Source organism: Triticum dicoccoides, chromosome 7B (assembly GCF_002162155.2).
Source record: "Triticum dicoccoides isolate Atlit2015 ecotype Zavitan chromosome 7B, WEW_v2.0, whole genome shotgun sequence".
NCBI classification, from domain to species: Eukaryota; Viridiplantae; Streptophyta; class Magnoliopsida; order Poales; family Poaceae; genus Triticum; species Triticum dicoccoides.
In genome coordinates, this window is record NC_041393.1 from 353,111,799 (window position 1) to 353,135,887 (window position 24,089).

The window sequence follows — 24,089 nt, forward strand, 5'->3', positions numbered from 1 at the left end:
TGGACGTGTTAAAAAAACTGAAAGCGTAAATTCACGAGAAGCGTATTGTGACGGTGAACCCATGGAGTCAATCCGTGCTTTATTATTAGGAAGAGATTATTATTATTATTATTATTATTATTATTATAGGGAAAGAAGATTAGGGAGAGATTGTTGTAAACACAAGATTGGGTTCACATACTTAATCCGTGTTATAGCTAGATAACATTTAGCATTATAGAATCTTTGCAATTCGAACCGACTCAAGATAGCTGCGTTGACATGCAAAGGAGAAAACAACATTGGTAAGTCGGCACAGAATTTGTTAATCGGAACATTCAATTGAAGCCTGAAGTGCACAACTTCCTACTTCTTATTCTCCATTACTGTTACCACAATTTCAATTCATACACTCAAGTGATCATGCCCTGTTACATATCGGTCCATGTCACGATGGCGAGTGTGTGTCGTCCGCCACAGGCAACGTAGTTCGCTTGCCATAGCCCTTCGGAGCTGGTGCTGGTCTTTGGTGGCGGCAAGTTTATGGGCACTTCCATTGGGTGACCCGTAGTCACCTTCCTACCGTCGCCTAGACGGCCATGATCGCCCCTCCCATACTGCAAACAAAGAAAGGGAAAAAGGATGAGCATAAATAAAGCTCATTAATAAAGAAATCCACTGGTTACAGACAGTAATGTACTCCCTCTGTCTCATAATATAACAACGATTTTTACACTAGTGTAGTGTCAAAAACGTTCTTATATTATGGGACAGACGGAGTACTATTCAAATGTTCGTACAAGAGGAGGGCTTATCAGCAAACATTATTGGCATTGTCAGCAATATGACCTTTCGAAGCTAAAGAAAACAGTGGGGTTTCTAACAAACATGGTAAAGAAAATATTTTTTAAAACATACACGTTTTGCTCTTTACTCCCTCCGTAAACTAATATAAGAGCGTTTAGATTACAAACACTCTTATATTAGTTTAAGGAGGGAGTAGTACCTAACCTAAGCAGTACTAACTTGTGACACGGGTGATAATTATACAACTTTTTCCAAAAAGGAGGATTATCCCCGGCCTCTGGATATCACATGAATCATGATGTTTTCAAAGCATATCTATGACCCTGAGAATATGAAAATTCTTCAAGCAATTCATATTACTAGCACAGATAGCCGATTCGTACGAGGAGGATTTGTGGCTCTCATAGCATTAAAAAATATATCACGAAATTTCAAAAAATTCTGAAATTTTGGAATATTAAACCTGGGTGCCCATTGTACACCCGTATTCAGTTTCGTAGGGAATAGACCGTATTTCCTTCGCCACGGATACTACCACGGGCACCCATTCTCCACGAAACAGAATACGGGTGTACAACGGGCACCCAGGTTTGATATCCCAAAATTTCAGAATTTTTTGAAATTTTCTGATATTTTTTCTTAATGCTGTACTCATATAGGGGTGTGTGGCACCTAAGAGCTGCAATGCATTATCTTCGTGCAATGCCTATAATAGAGGTACCCATTTCGACTGGTTACAATGGTCAGTGAAACAATATCAATTAATAACAATGCATTATCTTCGTGCGAAACCATATTTTGTCTGTCCTAGTTCTGGTAAACCCAAAATAGCTTTAAAACTATGTTTAATTTATTTTATCTGCATAGCTAACACCTCCAAAAGTTGCTTATTCTAGCTGACATATCCAAAAAGATATTTACAAGTAGTGCATGTAAGCAACTCCAAATTTTCTACTTACAGAGAACATTCGGCCATCACTGGTTAGCACAACTGAATGGGTCCCTCCACATGATACCTGCAAGCATTTAGAAGAGTGAACCCTGGTGCTGAACTTGGAAACAAACCTCAGTCAGACGCTTATAGGCGACAGACAATCAAGAAATTCAATACAACATTTCAGGCCCATGTTAAACTACCTGAACAATATCCTCGCCAGCTAGAAGCTGAACCTTTAGCGGCACCATGTGACTGCTCTTATCATCCCCAAAGCCGAGCCTCCCATGTTCTCCTCTTCCCCAAGCATATACCTGCAGAGACCGCAAAACAGATGATTGTGCCAAAGCATATTCAAGCTCGAGCAGTACATATATGGAAAATAGGAAGTTCCAACTAAGAGCTAAAAATACATTTTCCTTCATCAGTTTAACAATCACGAATTTGGAAACGGACTCATTTCTTCTAATTTATGCATAGCAATTACCAAAATACATTTGTTTCAAACCTAGAAGATTCGCAATTGCCCATTGAACAAAACTTCAGAATAGTAAATACATGCTTCCTAAATTTAGTTTTCAACTGATATATTCACCATGTCAATTCGCTGTTATCTCTTAGCCTTCTTGCTCTGATGGCAGTACCACACCAAATGACAGTTGCATTGTGCTTCTCTTCTCATCATTATTCCAGTGGTCACAACTAATAGCTTCCTGCATCCATACACATTTGCATGTCCGCCCTACTATTTATGCAGAAAATTTGGAACGAACTAGGTGTGACCTAACTGAGCAGCCAACATTGAGCCAGTCAGTTATTTGCATGTCCGCCAACATTGAGCCAACAGATGAGCCCAACTTCTTCAAAGCTCAAGTCTAGTTAGCTTTATATCTTTGCCAGAGTTTCTTATGGACATATTTTGATCATGAACAGAAGGAATAACAAACTTGTCAGATTATATTGATTCTCAAGCCCGTTAAAAGTTATGACATGAATGTTCTCGGTCAAGAACTATCTGGAATCAATCAACCTTCTCTACTCTTCTATTGCTATACATACTAGTGTATAGGGAGAGATCAGGTGCTCCAGCGCCTTAGGGTGTGTTTGGTTCCTATCACGAAGTGGAACAGCATGGGTCGGACCTGCCCCAGAGCCTCGTTCCTGCGTTTGGTTCAATCATCTGTTCCCACCTAGGGAATATTCGCCCAATATCCGGAACGCGGTGAGACCTCCAAATCGGAGGAATCACGCGGAACCGGTCGTCTCTCTCGTCTTTCCTCTCGCTCCCCCGAAAGCCTATCGCGACTCCTCTGCCTCGATCCGCGCCGGCATCTGCTATGCTCCCTCGATCCTCGCCGCCGGCTGCTCCTCTCCCTCGATCCGCGCCGCGCTCCTCCTCTTCCTCATCTCCTCCTCTCTAGACTGCGGCACGATGGACGAGGGGCGGCGGAGCAGGGGTCTTGAAGATGGGCGGCTGGGAAGAGGCTAATCCGGCGGCGGCAGGGACCAGGCCTTCGGAGGTCGCGGCGGTGAACTAATCTGGGGGCCGGTGGTAGTCTGACCTGCTGGTGAGAGGGTGCGACCAGGATCGAGGAGCAGGGAAGAGTACCGATCGATTTTGTAGCTGAGTAGCAGCCAGGTGTGTGTTGGTCGGTGAGGACTATCAGGAGCAATTTCAGTTTCTTCCTTCCATATGACGCTAACATGGAGGTAAGGCAGAGGAGATGGTGGCAGTCAGATCGCCAATGGCAACGAACCAACTGATTTATTAGCCTTAGCCATTGAGGACCTTGACCGTGGCATGATCATGTGCATATCTTTTTCTTTCTATATCTTTCTTATATTTTTCATTCTTGTTTGGACTGTGAATGTATGATCTTGATCATATGGTTTGGTGCAAGAGGAGATAGTTGTTCATATCTTTGATGTTATATGTTCATATATTAATTTACAAGGGGTGAGAAGAATACAATCCATTCCATTTCATCTCTCCAACCAAACATCGAAATGTCACCATTCCATTCCACATATTGTTCTCAACCAAACACATGGACGGAACCAACCCATTCTAATGGAATGGAACCATGACATTCCATTCCACTTCGTTCCTCAACCAAACACACCCTTAGATGCTCCGGTGATACGAGCTATCGGAAGCCATTGGATCTCAGATCCGAATGCACCTAGGGGACTCTGAACATTTCTCAAAAAAGCCCTTCAAAAGTCTGAGAATCGCGTGCAAGTGTAGTAGCCCCTCAGATGTCGCTGGATCTGGGATCCGATGACCCGGAAGCTCGTATCACCTACGACGCTGGAGCACCTGATATTCCCCCTAGTGTATATGGGCCGCACACACACACGCACACCTCAAGATGGACGATAGATATCTATAATCCACGTCTTGTCACATGCTGACAAACACTCTTTTGTTCCTGACCCCTTCAATATGCAATCAGCTATTTTTCCACGGAAGTAACATGGATTAGCTTCAGTGTTCCCTCGTCAAGCCTCTCTTTTATGAAAAAAACGATCTACACATGCTTTGTTCGGTCATGCCAAACTAGATAATTTGCGATGTTGATTGCTGACTTGTTATCACACCCGAGCTTCAGTGGTCCTCTCCTTAGTAGCCTTTAACTCTGATATGAGGCCTTTCATCCACAGCATCTCGCACAAACAAAAAGACATTGCTCTATATTCTGCTTCAGTTGTAGATCAGGAGACCACCGGCTGCTTCATCCTCCTCGAAGGTTTACTCCAACAAAGACACAAAAGCCAAATGTTGACCTTCTGGCATCAATGCAACTAGCCCAATCAGCATCACAGTAGCCCTCTACATTTAAGTGCCCATTGGCCTTAAACAATAGACCTAATCGCTCGTTCGTCTCGCCTGCGTCTATCTCGCACTGTTCCTACGCCGACGCACTGCGCATCTCACCGTCGTCTCCAATGGCTGGGGTGCCGCCGCTCCCTCCGAGGTCTGGGCTTGCCTCCACTGCATCAGCAACGCCGAACTCCATCGGCGCCTCGACCTCGTCTGCTCCGACAGATCAGACTGGTACACCTTTAGCCGGGTTTGGTCCGGCCGCTGGACCTCCTAGGTTTGGCGCTCCGGCCAGGCAGCAGCCCTTCCCAACTGGCCCGGTCAATGCAGTTGTTCAACAAGCCCCCTGCCTAGGCTCGGGCCCCTTTCAGCTTGCTCCTACGAATATGAGCGGGCAGGGGTTCGCCTTTGGTACAGGTCTGTCAAACACAGGAGGAAATAATAAGAGGAAGAAGAAGAAGGGGCGTCAGCCTGATGTTCCTGGAGGGCCAACACTTCAGGCGCCCACCGTTAATGCGAACTTCGCAGTCTCCCATGGCATGCCGCCCATGACCGATTCCGGCAGCACGGTTGCCGCTCAACAGGAGGGGGCTGGTGTCAATGTGCCGAAAGCTAAGAAAGAAAAGATGTACTGTTTCAAATGCCGGTCCAATGATCATCTGTCCAAGGACTGTTCTGTGGTGCACTATTGCTACATCTGCAACAATTTCAAGCACGCTCTATTCCGTTGTCCCGTTCTGAAGCAGACCCGGCCCTCTGCATCGTTTTGTGGACAGGGTTCTAATGCTACCATGTTCATTCAGATCCCAGAGCATGTGTGCAAAGACGTGGACACTTCTCCATCGGCGTCGCCAACTGCCTTGGTCTCGGTCTCCGGCGGGGAGCTACCTGCAGCAGTGCTTGAAGCTGACATTGCTAGAATCGTTCGGACCCAGACTCAATGGAAGTGGGAGGCTATTCCGCATGGCAAGGACGCCTTTTTGGTGTCATTCCCCTCCTTTGACGATCTCCACCGAATGGCTGACCTAGAGGTTCGAGTCAAGTCGCACGGCGTTGAGATTTCTTTCAAAGAATGGAAAGTTGAAGATGTCCCATCTTATGTTTCTCTAGAGACTGTATGGGTTCCATGTTTACGGCGTTCCTCACTCGCTACGACACTTTCTCGGACTTTGGGCTGTTGGATCGGTCATCGGAGCCACTCAAGATGTTGACCTGTATGCCTTGCGTCGTCATGGTATCATTCGCATTCAGGTTGCGGTTCGCTCTTTGGATATTTTCACCCACAATAATAACTTGGGAGGGGATTCTACGACTGCGGAAGCGTTTGTCAAGCTGGATGGGTATAACTTTTGCTATGAGGTTGAAAAGGAAGACTATATTCCGGATGCGGATTTTATACCTCGAATCTGGAAGAAACATGATGATAGCTCAGACAAAGGTCATGAACGGATGATGAATTTAATGGGGATGATGCTAGCAAGAAAGCAAAGAAAGTTAGCTCAGGGGGTGTGAATCCGCCTCCAACCTCGAGTTCGAGCACTCCAGTACCTATGATGACTGCATCCCTCGCCGCGCCGTTGTCCGAGCTGCCGCATACTACAGGATCCTCGAACATGGACGGCGAGTTTGTTGCAGGTTACACTTCGCCGTCGTTATTGCCGGTGCCGCCTCCGGTCTCGACATCTGTCAACTTAGGCTCAATTGTGCCTCCGACAGAACGTACACCGCACCAGGTTCAGCAACAGCGGGCGTTACCTGTGCTTATGGCACCGCAGGTGCCTGCCGTGAACGTGCATGGATTGATGGGTGCAACTACAGGCAAAGGGGCAGAGACATGCATACGTACGGTTCCTTGCATGGATGCATCAGCTAGCATGTGCTCACTTGTGGAGTTGTGTGGCTCTGGCCAACCGAAGCTGCAGGTAGCCGCTGTCGCTGAACTGGGTACTTCACCTGTCACTATCGATGGACGCCCAGTTCAGCCTATGCCTGCCCAGACCAAGGTTACGCCTACTCATGTGTCGTCGACAACGCAACAGAGCGCGCCTCTCTGTCCTCTGGCTGCTGCGGTTCAACTCGGTCCAGCCATGAGGCACAGCAAGGAGATCTGATGTACCACCGGGGCCTGGGACTGCTGCACCGTTGGGATCGCCTCGGTCTGCTCCAACGCCGCCACCGACGCGCCATTCTACTCCGACCAATGTGAAGATTACTCCCATCCGGCGTAGCGACCATCACTTCTCCTTTGCTGACGGGTCCTCGATCACGGACGAGAACTCTCTCACGAAGGCGATGCGGCGTCAGGCGGAGCGTAATCTGGACTCACCAATAGGTACACCTTGCAATAAATCATTTCTTTCTTTTTCTGGTACTCGTATTTGTTCTAGTTTAAATAACGTCGGAATTACAATTGGGAAGAATAATAATGATGTGCGTATGTCGGTGGGGGTGCTAAAACACAAGGAGATCGACCGATTAAAGGTTTTTCCTAAGTGTTCAAGCCCCCTGCCGTACCCTGAAACTGAGGAGGAGGAATCGACGGCCACATATGATGGTCCGCTTCTCTCCCACTTGGTTGGTGCGGTAACTGAGGTTGGATTAGATGATGCACGACCAGGGTCCATGTTTTGTGACTTCACTGCGTCTTCGCGTAAGTCTAAATCTCATTCCTCAAAAAAGAAACAAAAATCGTCCAAAAAGGCGAAGATATCCAACCCAACCCGAGTTTCCACATGAGAGGCATGTTTTGGAATAGCAGAGGTCTTTCAAACTTGGCTAAACATAAACACGTTAGTGATTGTGTGCGAGAGCATGGGCTGGATTTTGTAGCAATTTCCGAGGCAGGTAAATGTGACTTCCGTGCACATGTCTTTGACCACCTATCTGGTGGTTTTGACTACACATGGCATTGTTTACCACCACGTGGAAGGTCCGGAGGAATCTTACTTGGGATACAAACAACAACCATGGAATTGTTATCTTTTTCGGTTGGTGAATTTCACATCAAATTCCATCTCCGAAACAGAGCTGATAATTTTACATGGAGTCTGGTCGCGGTCTATGGGGCTGCCCAAGATGAGAATAAATCCGCTTTCCTGCGGGAATTGGTGAACCTGGCTAAGGATAATCCACACCCAATGCTTATTGGAGGCGACTTTAATATCCTTAGGTACCAGGAAGAGAAAAATAACGATCGTTTTGACACTCACTGGCCTTTCTTATTCAACGCTGTAATTGACAGTTTGAATCTTCGAGAAGCCAGTATGTCGGGGCGACAATTCACTTGGGCCAATAATCGTCCGGTGCCGACATACGAGAAACTCGATCGGGTACTCATGGATACCGAATGGGAACTAAATTTCCCTCTGGCAACAGTGCGTGCCCTAGAGCGTATTGAGACACTTTCGGACCATGCACCCATCATTCTTGAGTCTAACTCTGCTAGTCCTCCCAATGCTCGCCGCCCATTCAAATTCGAATTGGGATGGTTACAACGTGATGGCTTTGCAAATATGGTTAAGAATGTATGGGAGAGGCCCGCCGTTGGTCGCACACCAATTCAGAGATGGAACTTCAAAATTCGAGCCGCAAGGCAGTTCCTGACTGGATGGGCGAAACACACCAGTGGCATATATAAAAAAGAAAAGCAGCGTCTTTCCACTATTATTGATGACTTCGACAAAATCGCAGAGACTCGCACTTTGTCTCAACATGAGATTGACATAAAAAATCAATCCAATGAGCAAATGGCACGTCTATTGTGAGAAGAGGAACTCAAGTGGTATCGAAGATCCGGCGCCCAATTCATTCTCGAGGGAGATAGCAATACACGTTATTTCCAATTGGTTGCCAATGGGCGACACCGGAAAAAGTGTATTTTTAGCCTCGAACAGGATGAGGGACGGATCGAAGGCCAGGAAGAGCTTAAGCGTTATATAACAAAATACTACAAGTCTCTATTTGGGGCTCCAGATGAAGGGAACTTCAGTCTCGATGAGACCCGAATAGATGATATTCCACAAGTCACGATTGAAGAGAATGATATCCTGACGGCACCTTTCTCTGAAGAGGAGGTGAGAGCTGCGGTGTTTCAAATGGAACACAATAAAGCTCCAGGACCTGATGGCTTCCCCGCAGAGTTCTATCAGAATTTCTGGGATGTCATCAAGACTGACCTAATGGAGTTGTTCAATTGTCTTCATGCCGGCCAACTTGACCTATCGAGGCTAAATTTTGGAGAGATTGTTTTGTTGCCCAAGACAAAGGAGGCTGGACGGATCCAACAATACAGACCGATATGCCTCCTTAATGTCAGCTTCAAAATATTCACCAAAGTAGCGACTAATAGGCTCAATGTGGTTGCTGACCATGTTGTTCGGCCATCCCAAACGGCTTTCATGCAAGGAAGAAATATACTCGATGGAGTAGTTATCCTTCACGAGACCGTTCACGAGATGCACCGAAAGAACATGAGTGGGGTAGTATTGAAAATTGACTTTGAAAAGGCATATGATAAAGTCAAATGGTCATTTCTACAGCAGACCCTGAGAATGAAAGGCTTCTCCGATAAATGGTGTGATTGAATCCAAAATTTCGTTACTGGAGGCAGTGTGGCTATCAAAGTCAATGATGACGTAGGCCATTACTTCCAGACGAAAAAAGGATTACGTCAAGGTGACTCACTGTCTCCAATGTTATTTAACATTGTCGCTGACATGCTAGCTACTTTGATTGAACGCGCCAAACGGGATGGTCAAATTGCAGGAGTAGTGCCACATTTTGTTGATGGAGGACTCTCTATCTTGCAATATGCCGATGATACGATTCTTTTTATGGAACATGACCTTGATAAGGCGAGAAATCTGAAACTTCTGCTTTCAGCTTTTGAGCAAATGTCAGGCTTGAAAATCAACTTCCATAAAAGTGAATTGTTCTGTTTTGGAGAAGCCAAGGAGACGGCTGCACAATATGCTGACTTGTTTGGATGTGCACAAGGCCAATTCCCGATTAAATATTTGGGAATTCCGATTCATTATCGGCGTTTCACTAATGCGGAGTGGAAACATGTTGAAGAACGATTGGAGAAAGGTTGAGCAGTTGGAAAGGAAAATTGCTCTCCGTTGGAGGACGACTAGTTTTGATCAATTCTGTCCTCACCAACATGGTTCTCTACATGCTCTCATTTTTCCAACTACCCAAAGGGGTTCTGCATGTTAGACCTTTCAGCCTGAGCATTGATAGTTGTGGATACAATTATCAATTTTCCAACTAGGAGAGTTGGGACAATTTTCGTTGGTTTATTTCTCACACAATGCCATACCAACCCGAGGGGTTGGGGATACATATTTATAGGCTGCTAGCCAGCCAAGGCATATGCTAAGATGCTGCCAAGATGCTAGTCTAAGATGCTAGTCTAAGATGCTAACTGACAGTCCTTGATGGTCAAGAACAGAACTCTATCCTAACAGCCAGTCCTTGATGGTCCAGGACTTTATCCTCCTAACTGCCACAAGGACCATGTGCTGCAGCCCCACAAGGACCCTAGTACACAGACTTATCCATCATTCTCCCCCTAAGTCTTGTACGTCGTCTTGTGGGAGAGTTGAATCATCCCAATCCTGGAGCAAAGTTTGAGGAACTTGACCCTCCCAAGGGGCTTGGTGAGCAGGTCTGCGAGCTGATCCTTGGTGTTGATGTAGCTCGCCTCGATGCTCCCTTCTTCCACACAGCTGCGGATGAAGTGATACCTCAGTCGGATGTGCTTGCTCCGTTCGTGGAACACGGGGTTCTTTGCCAGGGCCAGGGCGGACTTGCTGTCCACCAGGAGCTGCACCGTTCTGGTGTCTTGAACGAGAAGATCACCAAGCAGTCGAGCAAGCCAAAGCGCCTGAGTACAGGCGGTGGAGGCCGCTATGTACTCAGCCTCACAGCTGGACAGGGCCACCACCTGCTGCTTGACTGATTGCCAACTCACGAGACACTTGCCGAGGAAGAGGAGGATCCCGCTCGTGCTCTTGCTGGTGTCGATGTCGCCGGCGTGGTCGCTGTCGCTGTACCCGACGAAGTGTGCCGCCCCAGGACACCTAGGGTAATGGAGGCCGTGGTCGAGGGTCCCTGCTATGTAGCGGACGATCCTCTTCACTGCCTGCTGGTGTTCCGACGTTGGTCGCTCCATGAACCGACTGACATAGCCGACAGAGAATGCCAAGTCCGGCCGTGTGTGAGTGAGGTAGCGAAGGCTCCCCACAAGGCGTCGGTACTGCGTAGCATCCACTTCCTCCGTCGTGCTGTCGCGACTTAGTTTCAGCCTCTCCTCCATCGGAGTGAGAGCTGGATGGCAGTCGGTGAGCCCAGCTAGCTCAACGATGCGCTTGGCGTAGGCGGACTGTCGAAGCGCGATCCCGGAGTGGTCCTGGTGCACCTCAATCCCTAGATAGAAGGAGAGGAGCCCCAGGTCACTCATCTGGAACGTGGCCTTCATGTCTTCCTTGAACGCCGCCACCTCTGCATCTTTGGTGCCGGTGATCACCAGGTCGTCAACGTAGACGCCCACCAGCAGGGCATTTCCTCCACTCCCCCGTCGGTAGACGGCAGCCTCATGCGGGCTCTGCTCGAAACCCATCTTCTTCAGCGTGGAGTCCAGCTTGGCGTTCCACGCCCTGGGTGCCTGCCGCAGGCCATAGAGAGCCTTGCGCAGGCGGAGCACCTTGCCCTCCTGGCCGGGAATCGTAAACCCCGGTGGCTGATGCACGTAGACTTCCTCCTTCAAGTCGCCATTGAGGAATGCCGACTTAACGTCCATGTGGTGGACACGCCAGCCCTCCTGGGCAGCCAGCGCAAGGAGAAGTTGCACGGACTCCATCCGTGCCACGGGAGCGAAAGCGTCGTCGAAGTCGACTCCTTCCTGCTGCAAGAAGCCTCGGGCCACCAAACGAGCCTTGTGCTTGATGATGGCACCGGCTCCATCCCTCTTCAGCTTGAACACCCACTTAAGGGTGATTGCGCGGTGACCTCGAGGGAGATCAGCAAGCTCCCAGGTGCGGTTTTGCTCGACCGCATCCATCTCCAACTTCATCGCGGCGCGCCATGCCGCGTCTCTCTCGGCCTCTGCAAAGGACCGTGGTTCGCCGTCTTCACACACGAGCTGTAGCTGCGCCTCCAGGTCACGTGGCACCAGTCCTGGCACCGGCTGGTCGCCGAGCACATTATCCATCGTACGGTACCGCAGCGGTTCGCCTCCATACCATGCGTCGACCCGCTCCTCGTCATGAGTGAGCGGGGAAGCGAACTTCATCGGGTTGTGCTCTGCGTGAGCTGGTGCTGATGAAGACGAGCCCGGAGTGGCGACCGCCGGGGCTGGAGTATGCGGCGTCGCCGGTTGTGGTGTCGTCGGTGTAGCAGGCGCCGGGTCGATGTAGTTTTGGGGGCCGGGGTAGACGTGCCCGGTGAAGAGGAGCTGCTTGCTCCCCCAGCTTCCTTGAAGTGAGCGTACTCGACAATGAAGTCGTCATACGTCGGCGTCGAGCCGTCGTCCACCGCCTTGTCCCATTGCCACCCTCGCCCTTCGTTGAACACGACGTCTCGCGCTGTGCGCACACGTTGTGTCTTTGGGTCGAGGATGCGGTAGGCCTTTGAGCCCTCCGCGTAGCCGATGAAGACTCCCGGAGTGCTCCTGTCGTCGAGCTTGCCGATGTGGCCGAGCTCCTTGGCGAACGCAAGGCAGCCAAAGACCCGCAAATGAGAGACCGCCGGCTTCCGCCCATGCCAGGCCTCGTACGGAGTTCTGCCGTCGAGTGCCTTAGTAGGAGAGCGGTTGAGGATGTAGACGGCCGTTAGCACCGCCTCTCCCCAGAAGACAGCCGGCATCCCTCTCTGCTTGAGGAGAGCCCGAGCCATCCCCACAACCGTCTGGTTGCGCCGCTCGACGACGCCGTTTTGCTGCGGGCTGTACGGCGCGGAGTAGTGGCGCTGGATGCCCTCATCGGCGCGCAGTACGACGCGAATTCAGCCGCCGTGAACTCGCCGCCGTTGTCAGTGCGCAACACGCGCAATTTGCGGCCGCTCTCCGCCTCCACACCAACCTGCGCGCGCCTGATGGCGTCCGCCGCTTCTCCCTTACTGCCGAGGATCATCACCCACATGTAGCGGGAGAGATCGTCGACGAGCAGCAGGAAGTAGCGTCGACCTCCTGGTGTGGCTGGCGTCACCGGGCCGCACAGGTCTCCGTGCACGAGCTCCAGCTTCTCCTTAGCCCGAAAACTCGCCTGTTGGGGAAAGGGGAGTCGTCTCTGCTTTGTCAGTACGCAGATGTCGCAGAACTGCTCCACATGGTCGAGGCATGGCAGGCCTCGCACCATCTCCTTGGCACTTAGACGCTTCAGGGCCTCAAAGTGAAGGTGCCCAAAGCGCTCATGCCACTGCCACGCCTCGTCGTCTCGACGGACAGCCAGACAGACCGGTTGTGCCACCTGCACATCAAGGACGTAGAGTCGATTTTCACCTCTGGGCACCTTGGCGAGAAGGCGACGCTGGCGATCCCAGATGCGTAGGACCCCATGCTCAATCAGCACGCGTGAGCCGTTCTCATCCAGCTGTCCCAAGCTGATGATGGAATTCCTTAGCGCGGGGATGTAGTAGACACCGTGAGCAGCCGATGCTCTCCCATCTTGGTGGTGAAGATGACGGAGCCGACGCCCTTTATCTCCACAGCGGAGGCATCCCCGAACTTGACGGAGCCTCGCGCATCAGAGTCGAGCTCGGCGAAGAATTCCCTTCGACCGGTCATGTGGTGGGTGGCGCCGGTGTCGAGGCACCACCCCGTAGCCTTGTCCTTCCCGAAGCCATCGCCGAGAAGAGCGTGTGCTTTTGGCTCATCGAGGTGGATGAAAGCCTTTGCGACTGGAGTCGCCGAGGGTAGCTCAATGCTTGCATGCGCCATGAACAGAGCCGTCTCCTCCTCCTTCGCCTGTGCGACGTGAGCCTGGCCTTGTCGTGGTTGCCGACACTCATTGGCCCAATGGCCAAACCGGCCACAGTTGTGGCAACTGTTGTCTTGTGTCGGCCTGGGCTTGCCAGCGGCGCCGTCCTTGGCGCCTCCGCGGGCGTCACCTTCGGCACGTCCTTGTGCCCTGCCCAGGGGGCCTCTTCGCGCCTTACGCTGCTTGCCACGCTTGCGGCCGCCCGTCGAGGAGGAAGGCTCCCCCTTCTTCTTGTCACCAAGGCTGGGATCCCATTGCTCCCGAGTTAGGAGCAGCTTCCCGCCGGTGGTGACGGGCCCCGAGGGGGGCTGTGGCTCGTCGGTGTCGACGACCTTGAGTCGACCTATCGCCTCCTCAATCGTCATCGTGGAGAGGTCCAGCAACGACTCGATCGAGCGAGCCATCTGCTTGTACTTCTCGGGAATGCACCGAAAAAGCTTCTCGACAGCTCTCTCCTCGGTGTAGGTGGCATCGCCAAACTTCACCATCTTCTGCAGCAGAGTGTTGAGACGGAGAGCAAAGTCATCAACGTCCTCACCTGGCTTGAAGCCCAGGTTCTCCCACTCCTTACAAAGTGCCTGCAGGGTGGACTTCCGAGCACGGTCGCTGCCGATGCGTGCTGCGGCGATGGCGTCCCAAGCCTCCTTGGCAGTCCGCTTGTTGGAAAGCGAGAACTGCATCTCGGGCGGGACTGCGGCGATGAGGGCGTCCAGCGCCCGTCGATCCTCTAGGTGGTCGACGTTGCTGTCCTGGACTGCCTCCCACATGCGCCGCACCTGGAGCCTGACCTTCATGATCCCGGCCCACTCGACGTAGTTGGTTTTAGTGAGGGTAGGCCACCCAACACTGGAACCAACATCCCTGACCACAGTCCGGACCTCGTAGAGGCCGCGGTCCTGGTCGTTGCAGCCGCCGTCGCGGTGCGCGCCTCCACCTGGAGCGCGGGCGTGCTCGGCTGCCCACTGCGCCGTCCGCTCCTGCGCCACTTTGGCGCGATCTGCGTCGGCGCCGTCGTCCGCAGGCGCGGAGCTGCTGGAGCTGCCGGGGCTGCCGCGGAGTGCCTTGGCATCCGCCGTAGCCTCACGGGCTGCTTCTACCTCCGCCCTGGCTGCTTCTACCTCCGCTCTGGCTGCTGCCAGCTCCGCTGCAGCCAGCCTCGACACTCTTGCCGCCGCAGCAGCCGCTGCTACAGCCGCTCGCTCACGCTCCTCTGCCACGGCGCGCTCGGCCTCTTGCCGGCGCCGCATGCTCGAGGTAGCCGTGTGCTGAGAGCGACCTGCAGACATGGCTCGCTGCAGGGGGGCTGTTGCGTGAAGAGGAGGCTGATGAAGACGAGCTGCTGCTCAACAGTCCGGAGGGAGGAAGGTAACCAGAGGCAGACGGAGCAGCTGCTGCTACCGACTTGGGCTGCTCACAGGAAATGCTCAGGGTGCAGGTTAACGAGGCTCTGATACCACTTGTTAGACCTTTCAGCCTGAGCATTGATAGTTGTGGATGACACTAGGAGAGTTGGGACAATTTTCGTTGGTTTATTTCTCACACAATGCCATACCAACCCGAGGGGTTGGGGATACATATTTATAGGCTGCTAGCCAGCCAAGGCATATGCTAAGATGCTGCCAAGATGCCAGTCTAAGATGCTAGTCTAAGATGCTAGTCTAAGATGCTAACTAACAGTCCTTGATGGTCAAGAACAGAACTCTATCCTAACAGCCAGTCCTTGATGGTCCAGGACTTCATCCTCCTAACTGCCACAAGGACCATGTGCTGCAGCCCCACAAGGATCCTAGTACACAGACTTATCCATCACTGCAAAGACTGGATTACTTCAGATCCCCTTTTTTTTGGCAAGGAGACTATGAAAAGAAAAAGTATAGACTAACCAAATGGAGCATCGTTTGCCGACCGAAAGACCAAGGAGGCTTAGGTGTTCACAACCTCCAGGTCAAGAATGATGCCTTACTCAGTAAATGGTTGTTCAAGCTTCTTACTGAGGATGGTGTTTGGCAAACTATGCTACGCAACAAGTATTTAGGCCAAAAGGCGTTATCCCAGGCTTATTGGAAGCCCGGTGACTCGCATTTTTGGGCTGGTCTGATGGCGGTAAAGAAACATCTTTTCCGTTTCGGATCCTTCGCGATAAAGGACGGCTCGGAGATACGCTTCTCGGAGGACAAGTGGCTAGGAAATACCACTCTCCAAGAACAGTACCCAGCCTTGTACCGCATTGTACGTGATAAGAACGATACTCTTGCGCATGTGATGACCACTTCTCCGCCAGATATATCATTTCGGAGGGATTTGGTTGGGCCCCGTCTTGTGTCATGGCAACATCTTCTATCCCGTTTGGATTCGATTAACTTGACACAAGGCCGGGATGTCTTTCGCTGGAATCTTACTACATGTGGGTCCTTCACAGTTGATTCTATGTATCGTGCACTATCGCACACAGAGATTCCAGTGGCCAATAATAAACAAATCTGGAAATCGAAGATTCCACTAAAAGTTAAGATTTTCATGTGGTATCTTCGGAGAGGAGTTGTGCTAACTAAAGACAACCTCGCTCGACGCAACTGGAAAGGAAGCAAGAAATGTAGTTTTTGTACTCATGACGAGACAATCAAAAATCTCTTCTTTGAATGCAAGTTTGCGCGTTCTACATGGTCAGTTATCCAAATAGCGTCAAATTTGTATCCACCAACAAGTGTTACCAATATATATGGTCACTGGCTTGATGGAATACCAAATACTTTTAGTACGCTAATACGGTGGGAGCGTCTGCCTTACTATGGTCGCTCTGGCTATGTAGAAATGATTGTGTTTTTAATGACAAAATCTCTTCTCCTATGCAGGTTATTTACCGTTGTACGCACTGGCTTCATATGTGGTCTACTCTGCACCGAATGGAGTACCAATCGCTGTTCAAGGCGGTGTGTATGCGGTTGGAGCGGGTGGCCAGGGAGGTTTTTACCCAACATGGGTGGCAGCATAATCTCCGAATCGATCCACCTTCTCCGTCGATCCACCTTCTCCGTCGACATAGGCATAGTTTCGGCCCCATATGGCTTTACTGTTGCCACTTTGTCGTTTTTATATTTATTTTTTTTTTGTCAGACTGTTTGTTTGATGGTTGTGTGCATCTTAGCTATGCAGAGGCCGGGTGTCGCTCTTTATGTTTTGTATCCGCTCGATGCTACATTTTGAGTTAATAAAAGCGCCCTTTATCGAAAAAACAATAGACCTCTTCCATGACTCCCTTTTAGATAGGGCAATATACAGTGTGCTGATTTCTTGGGCCACGCATGTAGCGGATGACCACACTCACTGCATAGGATGTCAGGTATCATGTGGCACAAATAGATGAGCCAGACTACAAGCCATTTGTAGCTCTCCCTACAATTGGACTTCCAGATCGTGCATACGATTGATGATTTGGCTCGATAGGAGTTGAAGCAGCTCGACACCCAAGTATCCATGCACCACTAAGAAGGTCCAAGACATACTTCAGCTGCAAGAGAACTATCCTTTCAAGGACGTTGCAGTTTCCACTGCCTAGAAAATACCTCTGTTGGCCAAGGTCCTTAATCTCAAACTCTTTGCTTAACGTCTGCTTTAATTGTGATATCTCAACAGTATCACCCCTTATAATAATGATATCATCCACATATACTGCAAGAACTGTGATATGCCTGCCGGAGTTGCGCTATAACTATCCCATACCACACATAGCACAATGAAATTGATCAAACCATGCCCATGGAGATTGCTTAAGCCCATATAATGACTTTCTCAACCTAAGGAACTTTCAATGAGTTTGAGATGTACCAAAACCAGGTGGAATTTCCATGTACACTTCCTCATGAAGATCACCATGCAAAAAAAATGCATTTTTCACATCCAGCTGGTATGAAGGCCAACCCAAATTTACTGCACGTGATATCAAAGTTTTCAGGGTACTCCTCTTTGCCACAGGTGCAATGGTCTCATCATAGTCAATTCCATAGGTTTGGCTATAACCCTTTGCAACAAGTCTGGCCTTATGTCTCTCCATCTTACCATTTGACTCTTGCTTCACGGTGTAGACCCATTTGCAATTAACTGCCTTTTCCCTTTTGGAAGCTCTACAAGCTCCCATGTATTATCTACTATATCTAAATAGATGATCCCCACTAGCTGATTTCTCTGTGCTCTCGTGCAGCCACCTCATCATATTTTTTTCCAACCGTTTGATTGACCACAGGTGGCTCAGATCTGCAGCGCAAGTGTTGATTCCCCCGTGCCCCACTCCCCTGCTGTTGACTCCATCGTCTCCTCGCCTTCCAAGAACACTCATATCCTTTGCTGTTCAACTTCCCCAATTGATGCGTCGTCCTCTTCTCCTTCCATCCCTCCCTGCCAATCCCTAGATTTCCCATCATAAACACACATGAAACAGATGGCAGCATGCGAACATCACCTATCGAGGGATTTTATTGCTCATCTCCTTTCGGTGACAGACGAATTGGAGACCATGCCGCCACCACGAGGCGGCTGCATCTTCTTCCTCCCGAGCGCATGCGACACATTGGAACAACACCTCACCGAGCACCACCTCACCTATGGTGAGACACTGGTCGTGGAGGTGGACCTGCTGGCGCTCCTCCACGCCGCCGCCGCCGCTGCCGAGCTGTCCCACCTAAACCTTGTGGGGACATAGCATCCAATACCATGTGATCCGTCAGCATCTGGCCATGAGGCCAAGGCGGAGATGATCCGTCGCTGTTCGCAAGAAAAAGGCCATGGTACCTGCTCCTACTTCCTCTCCTTCCTTCCGCCTACTCAGGATTGTTCAGTAAGAAATTAGTTCATTGACTGCAAGCTAGATTATATGTTATCTGTAAATAATATCCCTATTTCGTTTTGTAATTAGGACATTCAACCTTGGCAGGAGCCTTATACACATTTAAGGCTGAAGAATAGACCACTCCAACTGGTAACTTTGCACCGGGTTCCTCTTCTGCTAAATCAAAGATCATAACGTACGGCATGTACCAGACATAAAAATAGTTTCTACAAGGAGATGGTGTGCAGTTATTTTGTCCCAGTGAATCTATCTTATGCCAGAGTATGTATGTCTGAATTTTGTTTGCAGTTTATGGAAGCTGATGGGAAAGTGTACATGGACATGAGGTACTGCTTTCAGATAAGGAGCAGCGTAACTAAAAAAGAGTCTGTACTACTTTTGGTTCTACATCGTGGCTTCAAGGACGTTCCAGGTAATCAACGATCTGATGATCTCGAGTGAAGTAGATCTCTGAATCCTAATTGCTTGAAATATCTGAATTTGCATGTTATTCTATCTGAACAATTAACCTGCCTGCCTTATCAGCTATCACACGTTGCACTATGTCCTCTCCGTTGCACTGGCGAGTGAGCAGGTCGCCATCCCTTACACAGGATCCAGCCATCGTCCGCGTTGTAGGCATTGTCACACACTAATTGTTTTTTGCTGGTTGGATATAGATTTGTTTGGATGATTTGTGTTGCTGCTGCTTATTTAAAATTTGATTATTCTTTGACTATTTGTTTTGATTTAATTAGTAATACCAACATCTTGGCGCTGCATACGTCTACTAAAATGAAGTAACCCATTCTCATGTTGTTTGTGCAGATTTTGTTTTGTCATGTCAAACAAGGTAGTTAATGAAAATTCAATTCAATCAGGCTGCAAGTAAGGTGGACCAGTGTAATCTTTATAAGGTAATCAAAAGAATAATCCCATGTCCGTCATGTTGTTTCTACATATGTTATGTTTTAGTCAATTTTTTTACTCTTGTGATTTAAACATTATTATTGTTTCATGTAAGAAAGCTATAAAATAATGTACTAGCATGATTTCTATAACCATACATGTAAATATACATTAGAGGCTGTGCTTCTTTCTCATTGTCAAGTTGTTTTCTACACAGGAAGTTAGTACAACAAAGCAGAAAAGCAAAGACATGGTAGGCAACATCCAAAGGAGCAAACTTTTTTCGAGAAAACGCAAAGTGATTTTTGCGTTTCATTGCATTGAAAAGGTGAGAGAGAGCACATGCCTCCTAGGAGGTTATATTTACAGGGTCCTAGCGCCTCCGACCAAAGGAGCAAACTAAAAAATGTTCAATTAATTTGTCAGCGAGAGTCTTATTTGGCTGTGTTTCTCATGTATCAACTTGATTTTCTTGCCTTGAATTCCTTGCAGTATAAATATTTTGGCATATTTAGATGTAGTTTTAATGTATAAATATTTTGGCATATTTAAATGTAGTATATTGGTGCTTGCAGTTGAACTCCACAACAATAACACATTATCAATGCCATTTGTTTTCACATTAAGAGGCTCCGTACAATTGTTCACTTATTATTCCCGTTGCCATCCACAACCAAGAGCTATCCATTTTATGTAGTCATGTTTTATTTTTTATTTTAATCAATTTATAACCATAATTTACCGCAGCAACGCGCGGGGTATCATCTAGTTCTTCTAAAGGGCTGGCATCTCCATCACCGCTTCATCCCACTCAGGATCTTGCGTTGCTGCTCTCCAATCGGTTGGGATTACCAACGATTGTTAGGAGGCAATGAAGGCTCTATACCTAGGTGACGGTGAGTCATATGACGCATAGTTTTCACTTTTCAGTATCATGCTCAAAACCGTACCTTCCAAGAGGATTTCCTGCCCCAGCTCATGGTTCTTTCCTCAAGGCAATAGGCACATTCATTCAATCATCTATGACACGCAACTGACTCTTAGATGAGTCCACTTCATCAAGTACTGGAATCTGATGTCGCTGATGTTGCTCCCCCTGCAATTGGACCTCGCCAACTACTGGAATTTATTGTTCATGTTGCAATTTTCTCCTTGCATGCGCCACTAAATTTGACTCCTCATTTGGCTTTCTCCATCTCTCTTCACTCATAGGTTTTCTTCTTGTATACACCCTCAAAGTTTCTTCCTCGTTTGCCTTTTTGAATCTTTCCTCACTCATACGACATGGAACTGTACCAATCACAACTCTCGATGGTTCCTCTTTCTCCACCGGCTTTGCTGCAGCTTCATCCTCTCGGTCGCCGCCACCTCCGTACTTCCTACTCTTGCTTCCATCCGACCACCAGGACCTAGCATCGCTGCCAACTGCCAAGACAAGTGCTGCCGTCTCCTCCGGCAGACCCACTCTCTCACACTGCCGGCCGCCGGCTCCATTCCCGCACAACTACTCCGCCTGGGCCTGTTGGCCTTTTCCCAGAGCTTGTTCCCCGCTGCGCTGACACCCTGGGCGCCCGGAGCTCCACCCCATGCTGCTGATTCACCACGGGCGACCTGCAGAACCCAACATCTTCTCCCACCTGTGCTCTGACACAATCTTGTCGTTCAGGAAATATCTAGAATCAGTCAACCTTCTCTATTCTTCTCTCTTGCTTTGCATGCTAATGTATATGGGCCACATGGGCCAGGTAACTAACACACACACACACACACACACACACACACACACACACCAGCCAACAGTGGACAACACCCTTCATGAATAATCCTAGTACGCGAGAACTAGTACGCGAGAACAGTTTGTTGCTCCCTATAGCCGTGTCGTCTTTCATCAAAATAAAATGAAATAGAACTGTGTCAAAACTGGCCGTTCGGTCAGAGAACAACAAAGCCTTTCAGTCCCAAACAAATTGGCATAGGGTAGAGTTGAAACCCATAAGATCTCGAAACATGGTTCTGACACGTGGGTAGTTAACTTCCACGCACCCATGTCCATGGCTGGTTCTTTGGTGTTATTCCAGTCTTTCAGGCCTCTCTTTACGGACCCACCCATGTGAAGTTTGGTCTACCCCGATCTCTCTTGACATTATCAGAATGCTTTATCCTTCCGTTATGCACCGGCGGTTCGGTTAGAGTAAATAAATTTTATCATATGATGATAAACCAGTTTACAGAAAGAAAGAAAAAAGGAAATACCTCTCCTTCTTTAGTTAATGCGGCTGAATGCCAACCTCCAGCAGCAATGTCAACCTGCAAATAGACGTGGAAAATATAAAACAATAAACAAGAAACAGAAACAGGACTTTTAGGATTCATAGGCCTGGTAAGGAAAAATATGTGTGCAAAAGTATTTGTGATTTATCAGCATCTAGTGGTAGCCTGGTAGGCCATAATCAATATGAAATTGTTTACATAGGCAACATCGAACAAATGTAAGTTCCACAAAAATGGCATAAATTCAACGATCAGTACCAGAGGTGCTATATGCTTAACTTACTGCGGGTCAACATGAATTAACCTGGGATCCAATGGACCAACCTTTTTTTTTCTTTTGCTCAGCTAGAGTCTAACCAAGCCATGAACCAGGCTTGTTAGGTAACATCTTCATACACCTCATTAATGTTCAACTTGATTTAGAAAGGATGTCGGAAATAAGAAGCAACAATCCAGTGTGGCTCACCAATGAGAGGTTAGATAGCCCTTCAACACGGATAGGTTGTGATCTCGGTTGGGTATCTCCAATCCCCAGCTGGCCATATTCATTATTACCCCATGCCCACAAGATTCCGTCTACTGACAGTGCCAAATTATGGAATGCCCCTACAGCAATCATGCTCACTTGTTCAAGCCCTTGCACACGTACTGGCGTAGATATTTTTTTGCTGAAAAGAAGACTAACATCGTCAATACTATGATACGAGGACAAACACACCAAAAATATAAAAATGGTTGATGATTTCAGTTGAAGTCACAGGCGCCATACATATCACCCGGAGGCCACGGTTGTCCCCATGTCCAGACATGGCCTTCTTGTGTCAAAACCACTGAGTGAGTCCCCCCCGCAGCTACCTAGAGTCAATGAAAGAAAACAGTAAACCAGAAGTTAATGATGTTGAATGGAGAGCAGGAGTGAAGGACTGAAAAGTTTTAGCATCATTTTACTAGAACATCAGTATTTCATTTGGACATGACATACTGTAACAGTTCTAACAAAAAGTTATCCTATGTGTTCTCCCAGCCTAACACATGTTGGCAACAAGCATATTGCTGATGTTGACACTAAGATGCAAAAAATTGCTAGTCCCAATCCTTAAAACATGCATAAAAATGACTAAAATCCCAAGAACATTGGGACTGGTGGAAGTAGTACATGATAGGAATCTGATTCCATTCCACTCACTTGCCGAACTTTGAGCTTGAGAGCGCATCGCTGTGGGATGGGGATGTCCCTCCTGAGTGCCCTTGTGCCATCTTCCTTCCTCTCAGGCTCCTCCCCGCACTGTCCATATTCGTTGCCCCCTGGAACATGGGCGCACATGTCATGTAATCAACCAATTCCGAAAAGAAAAAAACACCCAAGAAACCGAGTCCCCTTACCCCAAGCGTAAGCCCGCCCCTTGTCGTCCACCGCGAGGCAATGCCACCCGCCGATCGCTGCCTGGCACCAAAACCCAATGACACACGCATTACAAAAGAAGCGAATCGCATTTCAAAAGAGTGATTTCAAAAGAGTGATCCTGCGCTCACCTGCACGATCTTGACCCCGATGAGGGCGTCGACATGCGCCGGGGAGCTCTCTGTCTTGGTCTCCGGCGGGTGCCCGAGCGTTCCCCGCTGATTCCACCCCCAAGTGAAGAGCTGCAGAGAAACGGCGGCCGCCAGCGAGAAACCACATCAAAACAAACACTGTACTGTATAGAAAGGAAAGGAGTGCAAGGAGGAAGCGGGCAATGGAAGCGTACGCTGCCGTCGTTGCATATGGCGAGGGAGTTGCGGCTGCCGGCTACGACGGCGGAGACGGCGTACGCATCCAGAGCGCCGATGCAGCGGGCCCAGTCCTTCTCGTCGCATCGGCCCATGCCCAGCTGCCCGTCTTCCCCCGAACCCCTGCAAAACCCAACGAAATCAGGCGCCACATCTCAGGGACAGAGCGGCCGGAGGGGGCGAGCGAGGAGGCGTCACCATGCGAGGACGGCTACGGGGCGGGAAGGCGGCGCCATATGGGGTGGGGGGAGGGGGCGGCTCGGGGTCTGAGGTGGCCGGGAAGCGGTGGGGAGATAGCGAAACCGCAGCGGCAAAACAAGAATGCCAGCGCTGGAGGCTGCTTTTGTTGCGGCCCTGTCCGGGAGGTGGGATTGGGGTGGGTGAGGAGGGGAGGGCGCCTTCCTGTTGCGCGTGTCTTGTGTGGGTTTTGTGCTCCGCGCAATAGGGTTTTGTGCTCCGCGCAATAGGGTTTTGGAGGCGGGGAGGCGGTGGATTCCACCTCATCTTCCGGTCAGCACTCAATTTTTCGCTCTCCTCTGTTGGGAGCCCTGCACGCATATGGCCAATTGGCACTGGCAGCCACCACGTGTCCTGCTAGGCCCATCATCGAGTAAATAGATATTTTTGTTCTTGCTAATTAATTGGAATCCTATCGCCGCCCTCCTCCGATGCACTAAAGCTTGGCCCAAGGTTGCCCCGCATGCTGCTCTTGGATCCCGTCATTCCCCACCTGGGCTGACCAACTCCTTGGAAGATGGTTGAATTGCAGGCGTGTCGATGGTCATCCTGGTGCTT

The 24,089-nt window shown here is 49.3% G+C and overlaps 1 protein-coding gene and 1 long non-coding RNA gene across 2 annotated transcripts; one reads left to right on the forward strand and one right to left on the reverse strand.

The window, feature by feature from the left end:
• Nucleotides 1–227: 227 nt before the first annotated feature.
• On the reverse strand, nucleotides 228–23,699 carry LOC119337271 (ultraviolet-B receptor UVR8-like). Its single transcript, XM_037609389.1, has 11 exons — nucleotides 23,493–23,699; nucleotides 23,273–23,417; nucleotides 23,058–23,168; nucleotides 22,908–22,968; nucleotides 22,711–22,829; nucleotides 22,294–22,379; nucleotides 21,991–22,192; nucleotides 21,507–21,560; nucleotides 1,924–2,034; nucleotides 1,746–1,802; nucleotides 228–596 (listed from the first exon to the last, which is right to left on the reverse strand). Exons 1-11 carry the CDS (start codon nucleotides 23,528–23,530, stop codon nucleotides 411–413), a joined length of 1,170 nt encoding a protein of 389 aa, XP_037465286.1. The 5' UTR covers nucleotides 23,531–23,699; the 3' UTR covers nucleotides 228–410.
• LOC119337274 lies at nucleotides 4,671–21,400 on the forward strand. Its single transcript, XR_005163126.1, has 4 exons — nucleotides 4,671–6,876; nucleotides 16,375–18,540; nucleotides 18,654–19,261; nucleotides 19,471–21,400. It is a non-coding gene; the product is annotated as an uncharacterized LOC119337274 (long non-coding RNA).
• Nucleotides 23,700–24,089: the final 390 nt, after the last annotated feature.